This window comes from Cyprinus carpio, chromosome B4, assembly GCF_018340385.1.
Source record: "Cyprinus carpio isolate SPL01 chromosome B4, ASM1834038v1, whole genome shotgun sequence".
Classification (NCBI taxonomy): Eukaryota; Metazoa; Chordata; class Actinopteri; order Cypriniformes; family Cyprinidae; genus Cyprinus; species Cyprinus carpio.
The window spans coordinates 7,869,251-7,880,158 of record NC_056600.1 but is presented as its reverse complement, the minus strand read 5'-3'; the positions used below and the strand labels follow the sequence as shown (position 1 = coordinate 7,880,158).

The following is a 10,908-nucleotide window of genomic DNA, read 5'->3' as shown; positions in this document are numbered from 1 at the left end:
GGAAGGCCATTTAAGAGAATGCAGCCACGGTAGCACAACTCTGTTATCAGCAGTACTACTCTTTCACAAGCAAAAAGAATGTACAGGGTCTCAAATTTAAAATTTTTTATTTTCAATCTAATTGCCGAACGCATTTGTTACAGAGTCAAAAATGTTTGGAAGGTGAAATCAGCACACAAAAAGAATGTACAGGGTCTCAACTTTTTTTTATTTCCATTGTTTTTCAGTCAAAAATTTGAAATCGCAAGTACATTTAAAATCGTGACGTGAAATATAACGCTAAAATTGCAGAATATATCCTCTGGGAATTATTTCTGTCTTTTATGCAAGGGATTCTCATTTGCAACCTATAAAACATTGTACAAAAAATATCTTGGTATATCATCTACATAATTCCCACTATAATTCATAATTAACTGTAAGAGCCTTCAATACAAACCCAAACAAAAGCATCTATTTACACTTTTTCTGCTGTTCCCAGTATTTTAGTTCCGTTTATGCTCCAGTTATATTCCACAGTCACTATATACAAAATGGCTTGATTCCCACTTGAAGCCCATGGGAAGAGTTACACATATGGACTTAAAAGGGATTATACCATTTCTCCCTGGTTTTGGACTGCTGGTTGCCATGGATATTTTGTCAACACGCTTATTTGTATAGGCCCAACAGGGCTGAGAACACAAAAAAGGTCCACTTCCTCTCACAAGATCCCTCCCCAAGCAGTTGCTCTACTTGCAGGTGTGCATGTCGTTCATTGTCTCACAGCGGCGACAGCGGACATAGCAGCACCAGACGAACTTACACTCGCAGCGCTCTACATGTCGTACCACGTGTGTGTTGTAGCCCCGCCCACAGCACAGCAGGTTACAGCCGTCTGGCCCGGCTGAAGTTCTGTTACACCTGCGGCCCCTTGTCCCCGTCACGCCCAACCGCCGGTCCTCCAAGCAGTAATTGGGCGATTTGTTGAAGAAGATTAACTCTTCTTTGCTAATAGGTGTGTGGCGATGGTCTTTGTCCTTACGTCGCACCTTACGTTTAGAGCGGTCCACCACCTGAACGCTGGTTTCGTAGCGCTCCTTCAGGTAGGCGCCCACACGCTCGAACGCAGCCATTGTGCGCCAACACGTTTTTACCGCACACGAACCCGACACACCATGACATCGACAGTCTGTCAACATTGTTTTGGCCACCGCCTGTAGAGGAAGAGGATATGGAGATCATTATATATCTGATCAGTAACAGATAGAAGCTGGGAAAGCAGCTTGTTTCTCTAGACAATGTAAGCATGAAATAAATAAGCATGCAGACATGTGAACTGTGATTTAAGCATAAATTCCACCTTCCAACTTTTTGCTATTTATTTTGACAGACTTCCTGGATTTCAGCAAAAACGCGGAACTAATGTACATCGGCGAGAGAGTTCACCTTGGTTCGCTATAAACAACATTTCCAAGGACTATATAATTTTTACGGACTAAGCTTTTATGTTCTCCCATCCCTTCATGTTCTGCACCATGAAAGTGGAAGGAGCATTTTGTGAGCTGATGACTTTCGTAAAATAGGAGCGTTTGTTTGGGTGAAGGATTATGGGGGCCCTTCGCAGACTTGAGGGGAATTTTGTCTCGCTTAAACGCTTACAACAAGAGCAGTGGTTTAGGGTCTCCAAACACTTACAAGTGTTCTTCAGTCAAGGCTGTGGAATTTGGTGCAAATCATCAGCTTCTCAGATTAATCAGGAACATGTGGGGAGATGTAACTCATTTGATCGACAAATTGCCAGAGCTGAAACAGCCCATTACTATTTCTGTTCTTATTTGGTTGCTTTGAAATGGTTTTTCTTGTCAGCCAGAATGAGTCAAATATTCATTTGCTGGAAAAAACTGTCATATTTTATGACTGAGGACTGAGGGAACTTACACCGAATGATCAATGTTAAATTTTAGAGATTAGATGTGTTTAAAAAGGAGGCTGTGAGATCACAAGAACTTGAATGTGTTACGAATGTTGCAGGAATGCTGTCTGAGTGAATGGGGAAGGACAGACATTTTCTCCACTGTCACACTTTTCATATTTTCTTCTATTAGAGCGAATTAGTGTCTATACAGGGAAACACAGCACTGAATTAAGAGTGCTCTCTAGTTCTTTTGCTGTCTTTTTGAAGCAGGCAAGCACAGTCACATGCAAATTGATGCCATGCCTCAGCTTCACATATCAATCAAAACATGAATGGAAAGGCAAAAAAATCATCTTCAGTCCTTCATTATATCAATGAAGGGAAACAGCCATGATTCCGAAATACAATTCCCATTTTCTCCATATATAAAAAATTTTTATGATGAGAAAATGGGGCAAATTATGAGCTATGTAAAGCAATGACATAAGCTTCTGTAGAAGTAGGGGTGGGCAATATGGAAAAAATATCATATCACAGTTTCTTTTAGAAATATCACGATTCACGATTTTATCACGGTTCTTTGTCATGTTGGTTTTACTATTTTGCAAGTTGTCTGAGCATTACAGCCAAACTAATTTCCCTATAATAAAGACAAAGCTTTTCAAGGTAACAAAAAAAAGAATGGCAGATATTTAGGCCAAAGAGAGCTTTGTTCTTATTTTTAAATAACAAAGATAAAAGAATGACAAAGATACACATTACAACTACACATAATATACAAATAAAACAAACAGTGCTTTATTTTCAGGTACAATAGGTGTGTTTTCAAGAAATTGAATGAACAAACATAAAAATAAAACACTATATAAACTGATTCCTAAAGCAACTGTATTAATTGTTTTTCAGTCAAGAGCAGCGAGTGATTTTTCTTTGTGTTTTGTTGTTTAATTAACAGTTCACCCAAAAATAAAAATTCTGTCAGCTGTTTGTCAGTTCTGTCACAGTGTTTTATTTTTATACCATCATTTACTCACTATAAAAGTTGTTTTAAACCTGAATGAGTTTCTTTCTTTTTCTGAACATAAATGCTATTCTGAGGAACGTGGAAAACCAAACAGTTGCTGGTCCACAGTGACTTCCATAGTGTTTTTTTTATTTTTTGAAATTCAGTGTGGACCAGCAACTGTTTGGTTACCCACATTCTTCAAAATATCTTCTTTTGTGTTCAGCACAAGAAAGAAATTAATACAGTTTTGGGAAGAAGTTGTTTTGTTTAAATAATTATAAATGAAATTTTGGGGTGATCTATCCCTTTAATGACAGCCGCATGTTAAATAGGCCTACTGTCCCTTTAAGACCTGCAAGCATCCAATATACAGGCATGTATACCTTTTTCTCTCAACTGTTTACTTTAATTTTAGACATAACCAACTGCGTCTACAGTACATGTAAACCTTGTGTGTTTTGACAGTATTAGTGCAAAAGATAACTTAGTTTAATAATCAGGTGCTGTTTGACAGGCTTTAGCACACGCGCTTCGGGTGTATGCGGCGCTCAGAAAAAGCACAGTTCAGACAAGCGCACGAATGAACATTTAAAAGCACATGCAAATAATGAGAGAGTAACTCCTGTGAGTGTAACTCTACTGCTGAGTTAACACTGATGTGAATGCATGTGGAGTTGTACAGTATATGACGGAGGCGCCAGAACTGCAGATTGTATATTGTGCTGTTTGGTTAGATACTTTGATGTTTGTTTGTGAGCTGTTGATGGTGATATTTTTTTTATTCAAAATCAAAAATCGTCATATCGCATACCCCTATGTAGAAGCTCCAAGTCAGTGTGATTTCAACTTAAAAACCATGTTTAATTTAACTACCCGTAATTCTTAAACGAGATCAAAGAAGTCAAAACTGCGGAAAATAAGCTCAGAAACGACCACACACTCTCATGAAGCATATCAGATTACGTCATTTGCAGTACTACATGGGATTTTATTTTATGCTTTCATAAACAATGTTAAGTACAAAATCTTGTACCTTTTTCTGTTTGTTCAATTTTCAAATTCTTTTTTTGTTACAAATAAAGTTTGGAATGTTATGATTCATCTCAAAGCTGGTTGGCTTCCATCCGTGACTTCTTATTAAGGCTTTATTAAAGTACTTTTAGAAATCCCTATGGAGAAAATGAAGGGGAAATATGCAGAGGCTTCTGAAAAAGTGAGCAGTCACTGTTGTGCATTTAATTTCTTTCAACATATTTCTAACTAGTACTTTAAAGAATTTAGTTGTTTGTGACCCACCTGTCTCCCAGCCTCGCTGTTATGCTGGTTCATAGTGAGCAGGGCGTCCTCACCACGGGCTGATATGTTCTTTACCGAATTGTCGATGAAGCGACGACTGAATGAAGTCCCGAAAGCGATGTCATCAGAGCACCCGCCCCAGTGCCACCCCTCCGTGAGTGAACCGCTGCCCAACAGGCTCATATCACATGAACACTCAGTCATATTTCCAGCACTGCAAGAGCGGGTGACTGCGTGAACAAGGCCGGCAGCCATTACTGCGTAGATAAACGCTGTCTCTTTTGTACCTTAAAAACAAAAAAGAGAATTTAAGCAAGATGCCAATGCAAGTTAAATACTTAAAAATGTTGAAACAATCAAAAAATATGGCAATATAAGATTCACAACAGAACATTTGTGCGAAGGATCTCAGTGCAGCAGTATCAGAGCAGAAGAGCCTGGGAATGTTACCTATATTCATGCAGAGAAACACTGATATCACACCATAAAAATTAGCAAATATTTTTGGCTGATGGAATTTCTTTTTATTGTGAGAACAGATGATGTTGTAAAAAGTCTTAACATCCTTTTAACTGAAATGAATTGTTTTTTAAAGTGACCATTTAATACATTAAGCAAATGGCTCTGTAGATTTCTGCAGTTCTGATTAAATGTTATTTACAATAAATATATAAATTGAATTGCAGATCCTAATAAAAAATCACTATGCAGCTTAAGTTTTAATTGGAGCAAACTATTTCTATCTAGTCATAAATTTATACATATCCACCTTTTTCCTCAACGCGGAAGTAAGCCTATGGGTGAGATTTCCGTTTCATTAGCTGCTATAGGTAAATAACGAGAAGAAAAACAACATGCAGTAAACGGTAAAACTGTTTGCATTATAAACCAGTGTTTTCTTAATTAAGATAACAGATTAAAATAATATGATAGGACACATCAATTGTCAATATCAAGCAGCAAAACAACAGCAAAACAAACAGCTACTAAAAATAGCTGGACGCAAAAGAGACCGGAAGCTAGACCCATAGAATTTACAAATGGCGGCACCCATTTTTATGTCAGGAAAAAGGTGGATAGTTTCTATAAATATAATTTTAATAGCTTATATAAAATAAAATTTATAATAAGGCTCATTTTTGATTAAAATTGGTTTATAATGTTTTAACCTTTAAGTTGTTTTTGTCATATACACAAATTTTTTTTTTAGGTTACTTTAATTGTAGGTGTCATTTTATTTTAAAGCAAGAAACCTATAAAATACTGGAATATAACAGAATAGAATAGATTAATAAACTCTATTTGTTTCTTATAATGGTGCATATTTTTAGACACAATAGTGAGATGCTTATAAAATTCCTTGGTTGTGGCTGCATGAAATCAGACGTACAGTATATCAAATTCAGTTTGCCCTTGAATCAAGCTTGGAATTGAGCTGCTTAATCTTAGAAATGGATTCACAAAAATCAAGAAACAAGTTCTACCATTTCAGTTTGACTCTTTGTTTTTTAATCACGATAATCCTGCATGCATTACATTCAGGGCCAGATAAAGACCATAGTAAATTTAGTATAGAGATGGTTAACCTAAAACAGATGTGTGTCAGAGCTGTTCCAAGAATCAAATCATCTTTTCCATAAACATTTTAAATCAAAACAGTTATTAAGGGGTCAAAAATAGGATTCACGGTCGATTAGAAAACATTCAGATTCTTCAAGCAATTACACATTAATGATCCCTCATTATATATTACAGAATGGCCGACTTGCTTTTTCTTGATTAATTTTGTTGAACTTTCCAATAACCACATATATGCATATATAGTTTTTAAATAACTGTTTTCTTCTTTTAAACATAATATTATCATAATTACTTCTGAAATGGAACATCCTGCTCTATTAAACTAATATTGCACACCAAAGAAATAATTTAACATTTTTTTCTAACCATATACAGCACTTCTTAAAATAAGTCTTTGTTCAGTTTCTGTGAATCAAAATTTGATAAATGACTTTTATTGATTTTTAATGAAAACTATCAGACAGTATTACCACCCTAATTTGTAATATTTTTCGTCTCATGATTATTCAGTCGTGTTGGTCAAACTTTACTACTAACTTTCATTAATACAATGAACCAAAAAAAAACAAGATTATAAAGTTCAAGCACATTCAAATTAATTCTATTTGTGACCCTGGACCACAAAACCAGTCATATGTAGCACGGTTATATTTGTAGTAGCAATAGCCAAAAATACACTGTATGTGTCAAAATTATAGATTTTTCTTTTATGCCAAAAATCATTAGGATATTAAGTAAAGATATTCTGTGAAGATATTTTGCAAATTTCGTACCGTAAATATATCAAAACTTAATTTTTGATTAGTAATATGCATAGCTAAGAACTTTATTTGGACAACTTTAAAGGCGATTTTCTCAAGATGTTGATTATTTTTTTCACCCTCAGATTCCAGATTTTCAAATAGTTGTATCTCAGCCAAATATTGTTCTATTCTAACAAACCATGCATCAGCTTGTTTATTTCGCTTTAATTTTATGTGTAAATCTCAATTGAAAAAACAAATTGACCCTTATTTCTGGTTTTGTGGTCCAGGGTCACATTTCCGTATGACAGGTTGTATGCATACCACTGGTGAGCTCGTAGCCGAACACGTTGGGGTCCCGTCGGGTCGAGCAGTTCCAGCGCTCGTGTTTGAACTGCGTTTGGCACTCGGTGATGCCCAGGCGCGCGCCCTCTTTAATGCTCGGTAGAAGGTGCGGTTTGCGCGCGCACAGCTCCTTCTGCTTGTGCGACAGGGGCAAATGCGCGCAACCCAACTTCTCGTGCACTCCTACAGATGTGATGCCCAACCACCTGTGATGCGGAGTAGTGTGACACAAATATCAGAAGCGGTTCTCCTCTCCTGTCGGCCTGGATTGAAATGCCATAACCAGGCCCGAGGAAAAGGAGACAATTTTCAAACATTTTTATTCAAACAATAATTGTCAGAAAGCAACACAGCACTTAAAATACTTACATCCAACTTCCCTGAGAGCACAGAGGACAAACTGAGAGCCACAGAAGGAATAAATGGTAAACTGCATGTATCCCACAACCGGTTTTATCCATGTCCGCTTCATTTAACAAGTCCCGACCTTAACGTTTGGACAAACACGATTCATACCGGTCCACTACATCTAATAGACAATCTAGCGTTATGTTAATCCACAAACGGCGCTTTTAAATTCATAAATGTCCCTTTTAAGTGTCCATTAAGTTGCAGGTACGAACACAAACATCCAACCACCAACAAGTCAACTTCGCCATCGGTACGAACTCGAAAAGACACAAACTATTATATGCTGCTGTTGGAAAACGCGCAACTAAACACTCTCCTGTGAAACGCTCCCACATCGTGATTGGTCGAGCCGTGCATTAATATTCATAAGATAAGACCGTTCTCAACACTGATTGGACAGACAGATATTGGGTTGAGGCCGGTGAGAGAGGGAGCACAAAGCGAGCGCGACTGATGGGCAGAAAGAATCAGTCATTTTAGCAGCTCACTTGGGATTTTGTGAGATTGGAAGAACTGTGTTACGGATAAAAAGGATTTGAATGTTTAACGGAGCATTTTTACTTAGTCTTTAATATATATTTTGAAACCAAGATTGAAATAAAAGGCAGGACAATAGAGAAAGACGATTAGACTTGGTATATTAATACATTTAAAAGCAAAAACGTTGTTTAATTAATAGTAACTTAACGTTACTTAAGTCCACACACACAGAGACAGTCTTCACACAATAACTTTCAGAGACGTCGACTTTTCTAAAAATAACTGAAAAATGTAATACTTTTAAATGTCCAACAAATTAAGTAGAGTAAATGTTAAGGTAATTTTCCCTGCTCGAATACAAATATTCGCAACGCAGTTTGTACTTTGGAACCACTAACACAGAGTTAATTGCACGTATACAGTAAAACTTTACGTTTTTTTTTATGTATTTGTGACGTGTAAATATGTTTTACGAAATAATAAAGTGATACTGACAAACTCTTCATCGACATGATACGACCGCCAAAAATGCTCTTTATGAAGAGTGCGCGTGGTACGGTTACCTGCAGCGTCAGGTGAAAATGCGCGCTGTGTATATATTTTTTAATTACTTAAACGTTACTTCAGATTTTTTTACAGATCAGATTTTTATATGTATATATTTTTTCCGTGACTAAATTGTAAAGTTACAGAATATTGGTATTTCATCTATCACGATCTACACTTTTAAAAAGGTATTTCGATTTAGCTTAACCAGATATAATTACAACTAAATGTTATTAAACGTTCCAGTTGAGAATTTTTTATATATATTTTTTTTATTTTTATTTTTTTATGAAATGTAAATGCCGTTTTATAAATGAGCAAAAACTCACAGTTATTGATAATCAACTTTTATAATGATGTTTTTCATAATGGCTATAAGCAGCATTTTTGATTTGGTGTCGATGAAGAGGTACAAAAAGGGGGGAAAGTTGTTAAAACTGCTTAATCTAATATATTTTTACAAATCTGTTTGCATGAACTACACAGTATGTCATTTAAATATCACAAATTGAAATGGTTCAATCAAATTAAATGTAAGAAAAACTTTTGATAATTTCAAGAAGCATTGCGTTTTAAATTACGAAAATATACATTTTAATTGTTCAGGATAAGTGACATTCATGATGATTGTTGGAATCATACATTTCATGCACAGGTGTAGACAATTATCTTGGGATAGCTCTTCATAAACATCCAAAACATTTGACAATAAATTCTGACATTATAAAGAGAGTTATCACTCGCTGTGGAATATTTACAGGTCAACACATGGTTTCATTTCACTTCAAGTGGAAATAGTGTTCGTGCCCATACTGAGCTCAGCTTAACAACTGGTGGGAAGATAAGTTTTATGGGATATTTCAAATAATCCTACTAATTTTCTCTCTCCACAAACCACTTCCTGTTTAACGTAAATTATGTACAAATGAAACATCATGCATTCCAGCAATTTAGAGTAAACCCAGCAACAATATAAAAAATGTTTACCATCAAAACAGTATAAATATCCTCTTTTTTTGTAAACAGCATTTATAACACTTTACACAGATTATTATTAAAGGCACTGGAAGACACTGGTAGAAAAATAAATGTGTGAGAAACATAAATCAGTACAATACAATATACTTCATAAGACCTTTGGCATAGAAAATACTTCATAAATACTTGTGAACCTGGCATGTGAAGGAAAGGCGGTGTAAAGCTAGACTTCAAAACGTCGCCCGAGCTTCCATAAAAGTGACAATGTGAGGCAGGGTGACATCAAAGGCACTCCACAGCAGCCGCCAAATGTTCCCAAAACATACTGGGAATATCTCAGTCCATGGTTAAGCGGTAGCAGCATTGTGGGAACGTTGCATGAGCGTTGCAGGAAAGTTTTCACAAGGCTGTTTGAGGGGGGCAGCGTGACCGTCTCGGTTATTTTTCTTCAGCGTCGCACTGCAGTCACTGCCTTCCCTTAAGCTGCAGCTGCCAAAGTCATTTTGGCAGGGCTTCAGGGGGTCTCACTGAACCCCCTCACACCCCTTTTCCATCTGGATCGCGCTACACAAAAACACACATGCGCAAACAGACACCTACCTAACTCGTCCTCCAATTTACCTCTTTGATCCAGCATATGGTTAAGTAGATTCAGAGCAATCGGTGTGCACAGCTTAGCCCTTTTACGCAGATTTCTTAACACATATTCACAGCTAATCTTACAGACACACACCTGAAAAACACGCACAGGTTAGCGTCACCAGCCACTAATTGTCTTTTAGTCACTGTTGGCGAATGGTCCCATTGACGGCATGATTCACACATATCCTGCTGAGAAGGATCTCTGAATACACCGCGTTCACTGGTCCCTTGACGTGGTAGGACACGTCGGGTTGAGACGGTGGTTCCTCGTGCTCTCGAGGCCCTGTTTGCTCATCGGCCGGGTTCCTGCTTTCTCCACCGAGCCTCAAGATCTTCAGCTTTCTTTGGGAGGCAGCGGTTGGAAAGGGAGGCTTATAGACCTGCAAACAACATAATATAAAATCACTTTTGAATTATTTAGAAGCTAACCAATGATCGCATATTGCATATAGGGAATGAGAGGTTTCAGTGTTGTAAGCAAATAACATTATGTCTGTCTGTGTGTGGTTCTGTTCTCTGACATGACACATTTTTTAAATTAGATATCTAGCCTTTATCCCGTTTCAGTTTTATATCCTCTTAAATTGCCAATTCTTATTAGCTCCCTGCTCTACAAAATACTTAATGGTTAAGAGCTCGTTTCCTCCGAACACTAAACAACAAAAATACATCGTAAAAGTATAAAAAAAAATAAGCAACTTGAGCAAAAGATCCTGATGTTATGAACTGGTAAGTCTCAATCTGCTGGCCTGTTGTCAGATGTGGCCGCTCTACAGTGATATCGGTCCCATATGTGAGCAGGTTTGGCATTTCTACCACTTCACACACTTAGCAAGCTAATACATCTGTTCCCAACCTGCCCTTTATTGGCTAATAAAAACCCGCCTAATTGCTAATTACTCATTAACTGATCTGCCAGGCACTTTTAGGGTGAAGTAAAAAAGGAACGGCTTCTCTTTTAAAAGATTTATGGGGCTGCAAGG

General features: G+C 37.0%; 2 protein-coding genes across 2 annotated transcripts in view; both read right to left on the bottom strand.

The window, feature by feature from the left end:
• Positions 1 to 272: 272 nt before the first annotated feature.
• Positions 273 to 7,667, bottom strand: LOC109075798 (protein Wnt-16-like). Its single transcript, XM_019091657.2, has 4 exons — positions 7,238 to 7,667; positions 6,848 to 7,074; positions 4,200 to 4,486; positions 273 to 1,196 (listed from the first exon to the last, which is right to left on the bottom strand). Exons 1-4 carry the CDS (start codon positions 7,327 to 7,329, stop codon positions 732 to 734), a joined length of 1,071 nt encoding a protein of 356 aa, XP_018947202.1. The 5' UTR covers positions 7,330 to 7,667; the 3' UTR covers positions 273 to 731.
• A 1,208-nt stretch (positions 7,668 to 8,875) lies between these two features.
• cped1 (cadherin-like and PC-esterase domain containing 1) overlaps positions 8,876 to 10,908 on the bottom strand; it is a 51,372-nt gene continuing 49,339 nt past the window's right edge. The window contains exon 21 of the mRNA XM_042721834.1: positions 8,876 to 10,305. Within this exon, the coding sequence (XP_042577768.1) occupies positions 10,066 to 10,305 (240 nt within the window). The 3' untranslated portion in view covers positions 8,876 to 10,065. The remainder of the gene's footprint in view (positions 10,306 to 10,908) is intronic.